The sequence below is a fragment of the Perognathus longimembris genome, chromosome 15, assembly GCF_023159225.1.
Source record: "Perognathus longimembris pacificus isolate PPM17 chromosome 15, ASM2315922v1, whole genome shotgun sequence".
NCBI lineage: Eukaryota > Metazoa > Chordata > Mammalia > Rodentia > Heteromyidae > Perognathus > Perognathus longimembris.
This window is the reverse complement of record NC_063175.1, coordinates 52,454,937-52,471,889: the sequence shown is the minus strand read 5'-3', so window position 1 is coordinate 52,471,889 and position 16,953 is coordinate 52,454,937. Positions and strand designations below refer to the sequence as shown.

Here is a 16,953-nt window from a genome sequence, read left to right as displayed (position 1 = left end):
TTTGTTAGAATTTTTTATGCTTCAATTAAGTAATTGAAATTAGGACATGATTTGTGCCATAGGGAGAAAATTAGATTAGAGATAAAGGAGTTTGTTCCTTTAAAGCTTTTTGAATTATACCAAGAGCTGTTTTTCTTTTCTTTCTTTTTTATATTTTCTAGCTGAAAGATAAACGACAATTGTCACTAATCCTTCTAGTCCCTTAAGCCATTTCTCCTGTGCACAATTTCTTTGTAGAAGGTGGATTTTGAACGGCAGAACCATTATGGAATCAGAGTCCGGGTTCGAAACCCTCACGTTGATGATCATCTCCTCCACCTCCATACTGAAGCCTCCACCACGTTCATCGCAATCCAAGTGGAAGACGAAGATGAGCCACCTGTGTTCCCTCTCCCGTACTATGTGTTTGAAGTTCTGGAAGAAAACCCACAGGGATCATTTGTTGGAGAAGTATCAGCCACAGACCCAGATCAAAGGAAATCTCCTATTAGGTAAATCCGTGAACGTGAGTTAACAAAGTCCATATGACCCAAAAGCTCCATGTAACTATGCAGAAAAACTATTCCTTGGAATTCTATTGACAAAGAACATTGAAAGGATGACTGGATGGAAAATAAATGTAAAGCAAAAGGACTAAATATGTGGTGTAGCCGTGGTGCCTCTTTTGCACTAAAAATGAAAGATAAAGTTGGGTTATAAAAGAATTGCACCCCTCTATTTCTTCCTTGTCAATCAATTCAAAGTCAAAGGCCATACACTGCTGGGTTAGTCTTGCCAGTAACACAGAATCTTCACTTATTTAAGAAACATTTTATAACATGATGCTCCAAAGCTTTTCTGTTGCATCTGAGACATGAAAGAGAAAGATAGAAAGAATGTATGAAGGGGACCCATCAGACATGGGAGCAAAGCGCCATTTGCAGTCCCACAGCGGGTCATGGGAAGGAGAGGGAATGTAAGAGGGAAAACTGGCAAAATGCAATTACCGTTATAGCTGAGCTCATAGAATTGGACAAACCAATGATTTATTTTTAGAAGAGCAATAAAGCTATGTTTGTATATAACATTTTAGTAGAAAAACCCAGATTTGAGGCTTAAGGTAATCCTTTAGGATTTTCATGGCAGTTTTGTAAGACTAAATTGATTCCGGTATCAGTTGCTCTCGTTTTAATTAATTAATTTGTTGTCAGAGTGATGTAGAGAGGGTTACAGTTTCATACATGAGGCCGTGAGTACACTTCTTAGTCTTTGTTTTGCTTTGTTCTATTTGCCATCGCCAGGGATGGAGCTCCTTCCTTGCCTTGCGTTCTGATTTGACTGGCTCCCTCACACAAAGGGTTCTTCCTGTTGAGTGACACCTTCAGCCTTCCCTAACTGTGTGCTTAACTGAACGAGTGAAAAAAGCAACAATGACTAGTTTGAATTGGACGATTATATTATAAAACTTTAAAATAATTTCTTACTACTAACCAATTCTGATGTCTACATTCTATTAAAAATTTTTGAAATATTAATATTTTCTCTTGTACATGTATGTAGGCATGTATGTGTGAACATGTATACATATAATGTATATGTTAATCCATGTACATACACATATTGATACATGTAAAAATTGTATGTAATTCCATCCGGTTACTTATAGATATTATATTTATGTATGCATATACATACTAGATATTCATAATTTATACCACGGTCAGAAAAAGTTGATCATATAAATAAATGAAATAAAACTGTAAATAATCAAATATTGCTTTTCAATGAGGAATAAAAATAAATAATATATATCACATATAATTGGTAGCTTATCCATCTTTTCTAGAGGGCCATGCTTGTTTTAATTTCCATTTTAATTTTCCAGTGGACATATTTATTTTAGCCATGTGTCTTCTTAATTCCTAAGAGATCCTTATTACACTGAGACACTAAAAGTTCTTACCAAGCTTTTTGATTTTTTTTTAGGAAAATGGTGTTTTATAGGGAAATGATTAGATGTTTAATATCATATTAGCATCTGTTAAAATAGTTTTATATTTGCTAACCAGATTATTCGGTGGAATATACAGTTGGTAGTGAATATTTCAATAAAATACTATTTAATGTTTGAAATGGAATCTATTTAAAATAAAATCCTCTAAGACTTCAGTCTCTAAGTTTTAGTTTAATATTCTCTTGAACATGAAGCTGGAAATTAGTATAATATTTTGAAGCCTGTCAATTTAAGATGATAATATTCTCATTTTTGCCATATAATTAGGGCAAATCCCACTGAAGTCTCATGAAAGTTTTCAGGAGTGTGTGTGCAAATGAGAAGTCATCAGTGAACCCTAGTTACTAGTCTTCTTCAATTTTTATTATTAATTTTTTGCAAGCTGATGAAACATGCTGAGTACTTCAAAGGCTTCTTTCATTGTAGATTGGAGATCATTTTCCTGACTTGATGCATTACTTAAATTACATGACTTGAATTCCTGCCAGGCCTGCTGCATTATATATGTAATCAATATGTATAATTTCAAAGGAAAAGAGAGTTGATCTGAAATATTTCTAGTGTCTAAAATATTACATCAGTCTTGAAAGAGTTAAGGGTTAATTTCCTAAGTAGAGAATTTATTTTTATCATCAAGTTGTCTGGTGTAAACAATGAAAAATAGACATTTTCTGTATATCAACAATTAAGAAAATGTGATAGAATTCACTGTTTAGCTAGCAAGGCGTGAGGTCTAGGAGAAAAGAGCAGAGGCAGGGAAGGGCAGGATAGGTTTCTTTGATTTAAAATATAATTGGCTTACTAAGAATTACTTTTTTTCCCATGACTTATTCACACTTCTCTTTGCAAATGGTCTTTGCCACTTATTTTTAACCAAGTAATTTATCAACTTAATGTTTTTCACGGACATGAGGATGGTAGACACTTTAAAATCTAGACTGATTTTTATTGTCCCTATTAAGTTAGATCTTATACACATGAAATGTTTCTTTTAACTATGTAGTACAAATGTATAATATGGATTCTTTTACTGTTACATTGAAAACAGGATAACACTAAAGAATCCTTTCCTTTGGGGACAGATATTCTATTACCGAAAGTGAAATGTTCCTTACTGATGATGGTGGCACCATAATCACCACGGAGCCGCTGGACAGAGAGGATGTGGCTTGGTTCAACCTGAGTGTCACAGCCATGGAAACAGGTAAGTACATGTTCAGGAAATGGACACTGTGTTTCCGTGTACATTTATAGGCACTTTCTAGTTACCACAGATGAATAAAACCATTGCAGCCTGTGTTTCTTTGGCTCTGGCTTACTTCCCTTAATATAATTTTTCCTATCTTTCCCGCCTCCTTCTGTAAGATACAATATCATTCTTTCTGGTGGATGCGAATAATTATTTTATCTATTCGTCCACAGAGGGACTTCTGTGTTGATTCTATAATGTTTTACGTAATGAACTCTAAGAAAAGGAACAAGAGATATTTTTCAGTTGCTCATGTTACTGTTTTTGTTTTCAATTCCTTCTGCACTGTTTGTTAGTTTGTATCTGGTAGCAGGAGGGGAGCACAGAGATGGTGGAACAGGGCTGAACAAATACCACCGTGGTATTCACTAGACATTATGAATAAAGAAATGTACATCTTGTGAGTAGAAAATGAAGGAAACCTGGGAGGGAGCGAAGGAGACATAGCTCAAAAAGATTTGTGCTCATTACCTGATTCATGTAACTATAACCCCCTCTGTATAGCAACTCTGCAAAAACAGTAATAATAAAAATAAATGAAAAAAATAAAATAAAATAAAAGGGCAGCAAGGACGTGTGAACTTTCCAAGAGTTACAAATTACCTAAGAACCTTATAGATGGGAACCAATTTCAATAATTATTTAAAATACATTGTTCCTCAGATTTACAACTAGGAAAAGTCCTGAAATAATTTCATGTGTTGATTTATTACTACTTCGGAATTAATGGCTAAAGGATAAAATAAGAAATGAAATCCATGACTGAATCATGTTCAGATTAGATTCTAGAGTTAACAAGTGGTTGTTCTAGAAGTCAGACTTGGAATGTCCATGCCTTAATCTATTTGGTGGATAAAATTATAATTAAATTTAAACAGTAAAGATGAAATGAGTTATTGAGGATTGTAATTAGAAGTCACCTCTACAGGAAAATTTGTGAGACTCTTTTCTCCACTTAATCACCAAAAAGCCTGAATGGAGCTGTTGGTCAGTTGGTACAGTTCTAGCCTGGACCACAAAAAAAATTCAGTGTCTGAACACAAGCCCTGAGTTCAAGCTCCAGGATTGACTGGCTCAAGAAGAGGAGGGAGGAGGAAGAGAGGGAGGGGGAAGGGGAGGGGGAAGAGGAGGGGGAGGGAGAGGAGGGGGAGGAGGAGGAAGAAGAAGAATGAGGAGGAGGAGGAGGAGGAGGAAGAAATCAACCATTAGAAAAGATATGGGAAGGTATGGCCATATGACAACATGTTTTTGTAGCTTAATAGCAAATAAGTCATTCCTAACAGCATTCCCGAGGTTATGAAGAGAAAATGGAGAAGAGGAAAGAATGATGCAGTAGCTAGTATTACTGTCTAAACCAAGACAAGTTCTTCATAGGAAAAACCAGCCAATCATTTTGTAATCTTTTAGAGCTCCAAGAGGTGCTCTGGCTTAGGATCTCTCCTGTAATTATAATCAGATAGCAGCGGGATACAGAAGAGCAAACTGGGAGAGCTTGGAATAGCTTGGCATCTCTCTCCATTGAGATTCTCTCCCTGTGGTCTCTCTCTACACAGATTTCCCGTGCATCCTGGAAGAATGGTGGGCTCAGGGCAGTAACTTCTTCCACAGTAGCTAAAGGGTCTAACGCAGGACCCAGGCAATCAGGGAAAACCTGTACTACCATTTTGACCTATCTTGAAAAATAACATAGTAAGAACTGTGCCAGAACTTAAAGGCCAACTCATCACTAAGGTTTAGTACAGAATCAGTCGGAGGGCCCAGAGAATGTACCGTTTTGTAGACAGATAACCAAGGATTTTGAAGAAATGTTACTTTAAATAGCCATGAGCTATGTAGGTGACATGTTTCTGTTTGTGCAATAGCCATTCTGGTAAGAACGTTCTCTCTTCCCGTTAATTCCTTGTTTGCTTTGACCCTCTTTTGCAATCCTCTTTAGATGTCCACAAATGAAATAGTTTCAGCTTGTGAAAGCAAAGACGATGGGAAGCTGGGGATATGGCCTAGTGGCAAGAGTGCTTGCCTTGTATACATGAGGCCCTGGGTTCGATTCCCCAGCACCACATATACAGAAAAAAATGGCCAGAAGTGGCGCTGTGGCTCAAGTGGCAGAGTGCTAGCCTTGAGCAAAAAGAAGCCAGGGACAGTGCTCAGGCCCTGAGTTCAAGGCCCAGGACTGGCCAAAAAAAAAAAAAAAAAAAAAAAGACGATGGGCCAAATTGACTTTTAAAAAATTTAAAAAGCTATATTTTGAAGTTATTATTCTATAGAATATTAAGTATATGATTGGTATATAAACTGGCTGTAGATATCAATATAAGGGCAATTCATATTCAAATTAATCTGTTTTAAAAGCTGAATTTTAAAGAGGACCTTTTTTTTCTTTCATAGGCATATACTTTTATTTTGAAGCGGTGAAATACCATTAAAAAACAAACAAACAAATTTTTCATTTGGATATTGCACTTACAATTATGAGTCAGTTATCCAATCAATCATATTAATTATAATAAAATTAATAGATACAACACAAAATAAAACCTGTGCACAATGATTCCTATTGTTTTCTTCTGGGATTTAACATGTCACCGTGAAGTATTAAAACTGAATATGAAAAATTTCAGTAACCCATTCTTGTAATGACGTCTGCATGGAATTCCAACAGGCTTGCTTGTTCTGGGTTTTCCTGGGGCTTTCTTCCGGTATCTGTGCTCTCCCTCACTTTACTGGCCAGTTTGCGGGTCGCACCATGGAGTGGAAGGCAGCTCACATGCGTTTGCAGTGTAATGAATAGCTCTGTGGAAACATAATAGGAGGAGTGCCAATTTTTCTGGCTAGACAGCAAAAAGTAAAGAGAAATGTGACAATGGAGAAAAGGCTTCTTGGAAACAAAGAAATGTCCCGTGTATTAGAGTTAGAAAACACAAAGATGTTTACTCTAAGAGGCAGTCTTCATCACTGAATATTTCTGAGATGAAGTAGTTTGCGATGCCCATCTTTACAAAGCTACTGTGAGAAAGAATTCATGTTAGGTTAAGCAAAGACTGGCCCTCATTGATTTTCTGCAAGATATGTATTCCAGCTATTGAAATTTTAGGTATTGAAATATTAAAATTTATTGAGTTTATAGAAATGACTACACATCAAGCTCATATATTAAAAGTAAGAATGTAGCATTTTCTTTCTTAAATTAGACAAACCAAAAAATGTGAATTACTAGTTATTAGAGTTTTTAAAATGTGCAGTTTTACAATTAGATCCAAATAATCTTTTTTTTTTTTTAGTGAAATTGGAACATAGTTGAATGAATGAATGCCACTGAGTTTAGGCAGGCAGTATAATTATAACTTATCCCACTAATTATATGTAGCTCTTAATCCGAAGAATACTATTATTAAGTTGTCATATACCTACCATCCACAGAAATGATGGATCAAATAACTGTGTATGCTTACATCTAACTGCATAATCTTTGGATAACATAATTGTGTGTTTATATTTTCTCTTTAAACGTGATAGTCAAGTACTTAATCTCTAGCATACCATAACACAAACCAAGAAGCTATCTTCTCAAAAACTATGCTCACAGCCTCCAACTGATTAGTAGCATCCAGTGTAAGAAGGAAAAGAAAATGACACCACTTATTCTCTACAACTGTGTCCATGAACCATTCGGACACCAGAACTGTATCAGTGTATTGAAGGATTCCATGGACGCTCACTAGAGACTTGCTATATTATAATGGCGTGCAGACTAAAGAAAAAAGCCAAACAATGACAAAAAAAAACTATGATTCCTTGAAATTCACTAGTAAAAATAGCCAATATCCTCAATTACGATTTCACTTATCACTTATAAAATATCTAGTTTGTAAGGTAACTGGAGACTTAGAATGAGTTTTGAGAAATTACTCTTGATGAGTTTATTTCATTGAGTATCTTCTATTTACATCTCAGTGTATTTTTTCATAATTCTAATAAGGACAGATTTTAAAGCTGACATTAAAATTTGAGGAAGTTGTGGCTTCTATTTTGTATAAGGTAAGTTTGAAGCCTCTGCAACCTTCTCTCCAAACCTCTACATGAAGATAGGAGGAATCAACAATGAAGAATGATTTCAAAACCAATAAGTTTAATAAACTAATATAATTAATGAGAAACAAAATACTGTCTTTGTCTTGTACTATGTTTTCTCTCTCGATAATTATGAATAACAATGGTATCTGTTTTGACAAATCGTTTTCTGAATTAACCACACTTCAGTCTTCACTTCTTTCCACGGTTATCCTTAAATTTTAAAGCAAAGATATTTCAACTAGTGTTCTTAATGTAGGAATTAAATCAGCTGATGTTGTAAGGCTTTCTTCCAACCAACCAATAATGTTGACAAGCATGATCCATGCTTCTGTGTTTCTTCTCTGAAGAGGTTTTGTTTATCTCACGCTGAAACTTGATACATTGTGTGACTATTAATGTAGTTACTTTTTAAAATTTAATTTCATTGTCAAGGTGATCTATGGCGGGTGTTACATTTACATCAAGTAGCAAGTACATTCTTCTTGGCACTGCATGGAACATTCTCCAAATTAGAACACACTGCATGGTATGAAGCCAGTGACAGTAGATTTAAGAAAACTGGAAAGCATACTATATCCTCTCTGACCACAATGGAGTAAAATTAGAACTGAACAGCAAAAGCTGTCTCATGATATTTCCAGTAGCCTCTAATGTAACTTATGCAAAATCTTTACTAGAGAATTAACTATTTTCTTCATTCTGTATATTTATTTTTTGCAGAAAATGAACAACAGATTTCTTCAATCCCTGTGTATATACAAGTTCTCAATATTAATGATCACGCTCCTGAATTTTCTCAGTACTACGAGACTTATGTGTGTAAAAATGCAGACTCTGGACAGGTAAGAAATCAATTCACCAAGGTCTAAGCAATACCTTATGGTAACATATATTATGAATTATAATACACAACAGTATATAATGCTGATTGTACATGTTTCATGCAAGAGTATTTATATTGCACAATTTACTTGTTATACTGAGTGGACTCATTTCAATAATCAAGTCACTACATTTAAGAATCATGACCTGGTGTCTTTAAGAACTAAATGTTTTAGAATCTAGCTGTACATGAATGAATTCTACCATGCTCCCACAAAGGCAAAGTCACCTAATGATGCATTACTCAGAACATACCCTTGTCATAAACAATTAGGAACATATTACTGTATATTAGAATACTTATTACTAGTATTCACAGGAGACAGACACTTTTAATGTGCTTTTAGTGTATTATAGAAAGCATATTTGACACTTTGTGTATATAGATTTTAACAAATAGGTAAAATGTGCATAAAATACAATTTAGATTGATAGATTTTATTTAATTTAGGAATAATAACCCAATCAAATGGTGTTTTTGAATGCCATTTACCCAATAGAGCATCTTAAAGACAGGAAAATAGAAGTAGCTTTTCAAATTGGCTTCTAATTTAATAGAGCAACCAACTTAATGAGTCTTGAAGTAACACAATTTGAGGTAATTAGATTCTATAACATTCAATAAATCATCCTGGAAAAGCAACATTTATCGATTCTCTCTAACATTCACATCAAATCAAAAACACCCAGATTTTATAACTTGATTTGACAAATGCTTAAAATAAAATAATTTTAACTGGTTAGACTTCTTTGAATTTTGTTGTGAGGATTGTTGATGAGCCACTTTTTAATTTTCTTAATATAAATTTCTGCATACTTGAGGACCAACTGTAAGATTTTAAAATAATTGAAAAGAACGAGAAACAATATTTTGGATATCCTATCAGGTGTTCTATGCATTTCAACAGAGGTAGGTAAGTCTTACAATCATGTGACACTGCACAAAATATTTTATGAAAGATATAGTCAGTATAATCTGTAGTTTACCAACAATTATTGGCAGCAAAAATAGTTGGTAAACTATAATGCTGGATTTATTTTGAGATGTTGGGGGTTGCTTAACTGTGATAGCTTATTTTGTAAGTAAGAAGACAAATCTTTCAATTTCCAAGTAAATATTGTCTTCATAGCCCAAGTGATCATCATGTTGACAAAAATATAAAGGGTTTTTTTCTATTATTTTGTGGGTCATATTGAATTACTGAATATGCTTGAAAGCATATTCATAGATTTCCAGTGAGAGTTCAGTATATCCTTGTACATTTGATGGTTTGGCTTTCTTCATCCTATGAGTACATTGAATAGAGTATTCAAATTATTTTATTCATTTAATTTATTCATTAAATGTTTTCTCCTGTTTCTTTTTATTTTGTTGCACTAACCCACATATCTTAAGAGGCAACTTGTTTTTCAGAGAAGATAATAGTTAACATCTGTTTTCTAATGTTAATTTTAGAACATTGTAGGGATGGGTTAGTATTCTGAAAACCACAAGGGTAAGTGTCCATAAATTTAATTCAAGTATATGCAATATGGGAATATAACATAAGAAACAATGCCAAACAAAATTTCTGAAAAGATTGTTGCAATAACAGGAAATGTTTATCACTCATCAGTCTTTTCAAGTTATACAATAACCTGAAAGTACAGAACATGAATCCTTCGTGTATAAATCAACAGTAACACTTCTATTTTTCCTTTCTTTCCCACCTTCTAAAAATTTCATCTGGATAAAACTATGTGAGGTAATGAGAAGACAACTTCACTCAATGTAATTTACTTGAGACAATAGCCCTTAAAAACCATGACATTTTATAGGCAGTCCCAAGGACTGGGAATGTGGCTTAGCACTTGCATAGCCTGCAAGGAGCCCTGGATTCGATTCCCCAGTACCTCGGAAATAGAAAAAAACAGAAGTTGTGCTGTGGTCGAAAGCTAACATTGAGAAGAAGCTCAGGACAGTGCTCTGGCTCTGAGTTTAACTCCTAGTACTAGAAAAAAAAAAAGTGAGCCTATTTGTGCCCCCTTTTAATTATCAAAATATAGACTACAAAATGATTAATACTTGAAAATGATCACATTTCTTCCCACTGTTACCTTCATAATTGAATATTGTTGATAGCTCTATAAAATGGGAAACTTCTGAAACTGCCAATATTTGGTCATATTTTACTTACGAAACATTGATTGTATGTACGTCTATTTATTTTATTATGCCATGCTGTGAATCGTGCATTGCATATTAATTTGATTTTCCTTCAGAACTCTCTGCAATATTAGCCTAAAAATAAATAGCTAACTTTTTCTCCCACAAATTTAGGACATCAGTATGTTTAGTTAAGTAACTATGCATAAATACCACTGAAATATAACCAAATCAACAAACAGATTCACTTGTAATTGTATTTGACAACACAGACAAAATCATTCTCGTTTTTACATTCTGAGAAAAGCTGAAGGTCCTTAATCAATGGTGCCCAAATGACTTTTGTTATCACAGAGATAAAGTGTGCATGTTTGGATTTAACTTAAAACTGTTTCAATAAGCTCATCTGACTAATTGGGTTTTTGTTTTTTTTTTTACTTTTTTAAAAAAATCATGTAGAGGTTTTATCTTCCAAGTTGTTATTCCATAAGCAATACAGTATAACCAGTATTTGCATAGAATTAACTTTTCTTGTTTTTTTTTTATTTAAGCAGTTGTACAAAGTGGTTTCAATTCAAAATATCAATTAATAAATATGTGTCTTGATCAATGTTATCCCTTCCACCTTATCTACTCGTTCAGCTAGTTACTTTTGAAAGATTCCATGTCGACACGTAGTCACTGGCTATAATGACCGTATTCATCCATCTTTTTTTCTCTCCATTCCCCTGCCCTTTCTTGAGTCACAGCTCCCTCCTACAAAACATGTTTCGGCTTCCTGGTCTGCATTTTCTTAAGCTGTAAGTTAGTTGTTCAAAGGAGTTTCACATTGTACTACTCCCCTGTGGATACCATACCCTGGTCACTGGGTTTGTGTATCATGCATATGTCTCTGTATATGTTTGCTTTTTATATTTTCTTTCTGCACCAGTCATGACACTGCCCTTTACTCAAAAGAGGGACCCAAGACACTCCCTTTATTCATATGAGGGACCCAAGACACTGCCCTTTATTCAAATGAGAGACCCAAGACACTCCCCTTTATTCAAGTGAGGACCCAAGACACTCCCTTTTATTCAAATGAAGGATCCAAGACACCGCCCCTTATTCAAATGAGGGACCCAAGAGTTTCGGCCATTCAGTCAAAAGAAGAATCCAATTTGGGACTGGAATTCCACCCCCCCACCATGGGGGGGCTGGGAATCTGTCGCTCCTTCTGCCCGTCACATGAACATGTGATGGGAGGAGAAACGGACATGCGACATACAGGGGACAGATATTCAAGAGACATGTGACTGACATGTGACCAACATGTGACTGACATGCAACCAACATGCTATTGACATGCGACCAACATGTGACTGACATGTGACCAACACATAACCAACATGCGATGGACACATGACCGACATGCGAACAACATGTGACTGACATGCGATGGACATGTGACTGACACACAACATGCATGTGACCAAAATGGAAAGGCCATGTGACCAACATGTGATTGACATGTGGCTGGCATGCGACTGACATGTGACCAACATGTGACAGACATGAGACACATGTGTGACCGACATGAGATTGTCATGTGACTAACATGTGACTGACAGGTGAGACATGTGACTGCCATGTGAAAGACAAGTGACCCACATGCAACCAACATGCGACCAACATGCAAAGGACATGTGTTTGTCATGTGACTGACATGCGACTGACATTTGATTGAGAAGCGACTGACAGGTGATTGACATGTGACCGTCATGTGATCGAGAAGGGATTCATATGTGACCAACATGTGACTGGCATGAGACAGACATGTGACTGACATGAGATAGACATGTGATTGCCATGTCACTGACATCCGGTTGACATGCTTCAGACATGCGATTGACATGTGACTGACACATGACTAGCATGTGACAGGCATGTGACAGGCCTGTGACCAACCTACGCCCGACATGTGACTGACATGTGACTCACGTGTTTGACAATCAACGGGCATGTGAGAGACATGGATGTGTGATGGAAATGTGACCTCCAGGTACCAGAATTTGACCGACATGTGACGGACAGACATGTGCCGAACAGATGGATATGTGACAGACGGATGGACATATGATGGGGGCACATGTGACGGATGGACATTTCACAGACGGACAGGGGGACAATGTGATGGATGGACGGACATGTGACAGGCAGACATGTGATGGTTGGACTGACCAGTTCTTTTACGCCTGTGTTTTTCTATTTCTGGAAGCTGTGGAAATCAGCAAGGTTTGCCTTAGTGGGAAATCAGTTGATGAAGCAAATATAAGGGGTTGTAATTTTCGTTTTCTCTGAGGAGGAGTTGATGAAGCCCTGTGTGACTGATTTGCTTAGATGATGCTGACAACAATCTTAATTTATGTGAATACACACACACACACACATTTAATGTCTGTGTAGTTTTCTCAAGTCTTCATGCATTTGGATAGAGGGCCTCTTTTGTTTTATAAAGAGCCTCTTTGTCTGAAAAGCTACAACATATATATATATATATATATATATATATATATATATATATATATATATATATGTTTAATAGTATCTCATCAAATACGGATCCAATTGATTCAATTCCCATAAATATGTGACCTTATCCTATGCAAATCTCCACAGAAGGTTGTTGTCATAGAACTCTCCTAGTGCATATGTACTAATTACACATGATGCTCTTTGACAAGTTCAGTGATGTCATTCTAAAAATGCATCCTAAAAGTTAAGTCTCCAACTTTTGACATTAAAGAATTTGTAAATTGGCAAAGTTAGAATTCAAGCTATCAGTCTTCTAAGCCCCACCCCCCAACTAAGTCTATATAAAACCACATGGTGATCTAATCTAAAAGCTCTACCCTGATACATCATTATGTCTACATTTATTATTTTAAGCATAAGTGAAAGGAAACTACATTTTCCCCATATTACTTAGCGAACAGAATGATTATGACTTAATTAGAAATGTGCTACGAGGAAATGTATAAAATGCACAGAAATAAATTACAGATTGAGATAATTTCATAGTGTTCTTCGTGCATGCGGAGAGATGTATGTTCTGTGAACTGTAACTTTTATCAAATTGGATCTGTCATCTTGAAACTAAGGAGAATCTTACTGCACCCCATTGTTAAAGGCACTTTAATTCTAGCAAACTCAAAACACCAATTTCCACAGTCAATTTTTCTTAATTTCCAGAATTAATTACAATCTCACTATGTGATCTTGACAAGTATATCTTCCTCTTCTGACAGTGCCGAACTATTTGACTGACACATTCATGTCTTAAAATAAAATAACTAATTGAAAACTAATTCATTCATATCTGCATTGAATGCATTGCTTTGCTTTTTGTGATCTGAAATGCCTAATAAAACAGATTTGATGTGCAAGAGTTTTCCTATAATCTTTATGAGTCAAAGGAAATCATACACATTGCCCACTAAAGCTTTTAATGCATTATTTCTGAAAAAAATCAATTAAAAAACTCATTACTTTAGGAAATACTTTAGAAAGCCAATAACTCTGGCACAGATTTTCTCTAAGCACATGGGAGAAATATGTAAGTTCAGCAAATCAAAATGACTGAAATTCAGATGAGGAAGAAAAATTAAGGATGGAAGGGTTGGAGCAAGTTTTGATATATAATAACAGTGTTTTGAGAGTGCATAATAAACTTTTCTTTGTGATTAATGTACAAGAGCCCTTTTGGTATGTAGTCTTATAACTCTCTATTGACAGAATAGATATACATAACTTTGTCCTTAGAAAATATTTTAATGTTTCTATTAATTTGACATCCTCCACAATGTCCTCAATGATTTTTGTTAAATTTTAATCCAAGATTTTAATCAAAGTGAAAAACAATAAACAAACCTGTTCATTTAATTTATATTAACTTATTTAATAAATTTATAACTGTTTTATTTTTCTAGATTATTCAGACACTCAGTGCAGTGGATAGAGATGAATCTCTAGAAGATCACCATTTTTACTTTAATCTATCTACAGAAGACACAAATAACTCAAGTTTTACACTTATAGATAATCAAGGTAATGTCATTCACTCCTGTTTTTCTCAATGTATTCTTTGTAAATTGAGTTTGATTTCTAGTTAATTTGTGATATTGTGTTCTATATTATTTATGCAACATGATATCATTGAGTGCATGAAAAGATTGACTACAATGGAAAATGTATTCCAAATTGCCAGAGAAATCAGCTCCATTCCTTCATTTCCATGAATTAGAAGACATTTTTGACGTATTCAGTGGCTCTTAGCTGTTTTACCGACTGACTAGCTTTGGTAGCTCTGTCTCCTTAGCTCCTTTAGCATCTCCTCTAAGTTCTTCTTAAATCTGTGTCTTATAATAAGATTTGTTTAATTGTTTTGTATATATTTGGAGTCTTCATTAGTTTCCATAAATATATGAAATTAGTTTGTCTAATCTTTTTATTTTGCAAAAAAACCCAAACTAGTTTTATCAGTTGAAGAATGTAACATTGGACAAATGTTGTGTGCTGAGTTATAATTTCTATTATCTCTTACAGCAGTGGCTTCACTATAAAAAGCCACTCTGATTTGTTTCAGGAAGATATTTTTGGATATAATATGATTTTAATTTTCTTTGTAATCAATACTCTATTAATTACTCAAATATAAGTTACCTAACTCCTGATCATATTCTTTACAATTGATATTAAGCTCTGATCTCAAGATCATTTGTGACAGTGTATGGACACATATTTCTCTTCATTTAATTCTAATCTCACCTGTGAAGGTAATATCTGTTCATATGATAAAAATTTTAAAAATCAATACTATATATATATATTTATAAACTTTGTGTTATGGATTATCTATTTTACATCAATATTGACTAAATTATGAGGACAAAGTAGTTACACTGAAATGTAAAGAAAAATAAGTTTGAATTAGTGTTTGAGTAAGAATAATTTAATGAAACAGATGATCAATTTGAGTTGCTTCTTATTTCTCTTAAATCTACCTAGTTATTATATTTAGTTGGACTTTATGGACTTCAATATCATTGGTTTTTTGAAAGATGCTTTTAGGAAACTTATAAGCACATCTGTGTTTCAAAAGCTTGAGTTTCTTAGCATGTTAGTGTTACTATCTTTTGAAATTTGTCTGATGGCTTCATAACATTTGAAGTGGAGGGTAATTATGGTTAATCTGATAAAAACCAAGATGAAATTCAATTCTGGGACACATAAAACTTACACAAACTAGGTCATTTTTTATTATTTTTGTGATTTAGAGAAGAATCATTTCACATGCCTTGGAGTATGTACATTCTCTCAATATTCTGGGTAGATCTCTACATGAATGAAAGAGAAAGACAAATCTTTAAAAATTTTCCACATTTTAAACATAAAATGAATACGTAATAATGAAAGAAAATGAATAGCTAAAGTCCACTGAAATATCCTGGTAGCATCATTTCTACTATTAAAATTACATATTTTAAATTAGCAGTATTTGAGATTGTGTTTTATTATATTCATAATTAAAATCATTTGTATTTCCAGTGTCTGTGGAAATAATGATTTTTAGGTATTAGAAAAAAAGCATCACTAGGTGCTATTATCCAGGTAAAACTGAAAACATAAGTTCAGTATTAGTATTTCTTGTAAATAGTAATATTTATGACAAAACTTATTTCATGTGTGCTACAAATGCAATGCCTATATTTATCAAAGACAAGTTGGAACTGATTCAAATAATTCCTCTAAGCAAAAAAAAAAAAAAAAAAAAAAAAGGATTTGTATCATGCCAAAGCAAGAACGATTTGGAGGTAGATGTTATATTTTTATTTTTATTTGATTTTAGTAAGAAATACTTTGTTTAAACTTAGATGTTCATTTCTCTTCATTATTACATTTAGTGCCTAGGATATAAAAATATTTTACATTGCTGAAAACATTAGGAATATGTATTTTTTGTTTTAGATAATACAGCTGTAATTTTGACGAATAGACCTGGATTTGGCCTTCAAGAAGACCCAGTTTTCTATTTGCCGATCTTAATTGCGGACAATGGAATTCCATCACTTACAAGTACAAATACCCTGACCATCACTGTCTGCGACTGTCATGCCAGTGGAAGTGCCCAGGACTGTGCTGAGAAGGGACTTCCATTTGCCCTGGGATTCAGGACGGAAGTAATCATAGCTATTTTGCTCTGTGCTGTGGTAATGTTTGGTAAGTAATGCTGAATCTGGAAACTAAGATACTGAATACGTAAAAGAGATAATCCTATTCTAGCAATGATCTTGGTTGTCTAGAGTTGTTTGTTCTTCTAAACGTAGTATAATATTTAGCCAAGTGGATCAGAGAAAGAAACTGAATTGATACATAATTCTTTCAAACTGAAATCAATGATCTTTGAATTGTATCTCTTAGACTGCTTATGAACACTGTTGACCAGTTGCATTGTGAAAAAAATATGAAAGACTCATGTGGGCTGATCAAGTCAGAAGCCTAAACATGTATTCCTTTGATTACTTATCATTTCTTTGAGATGAAGTTATGTGAAGTTCTTTTAGCCATTTC

General features: G+C 34.3%; 1 protein-coding gene across 1 annotated transcript in view; it reads left to right on the top strand.

Moving 5' to 3' along the window:
• The window catches only part of Cdh19 (cadherin 19), a 31,259-nt gene that overhangs the window by 12,389 nt on the left and 1,917 nt on the right, over window positions 1–16,953 (top strand). The window contains exons 6-10 of the mRNA XM_048363283.1: window positions 238–491; window positions 3,076–3,197; window positions 8,037–8,158; window positions 14,313–14,430; window positions 16,351–16,602. Coding sequence (XP_048219240.1) covers window positions 238–491; window positions 3,076–3,197; window positions 8,037–8,158; window positions 14,313–14,430; window positions 16,351–16,602 — 868 coding nt within the window. The remainder of the gene's footprint in view (window positions 1–237; window positions 492–3,075; window positions 3,198–8,036; window positions 8,159–14,312; window positions 14,431–16,350; window positions 16,603–16,953) is intronic.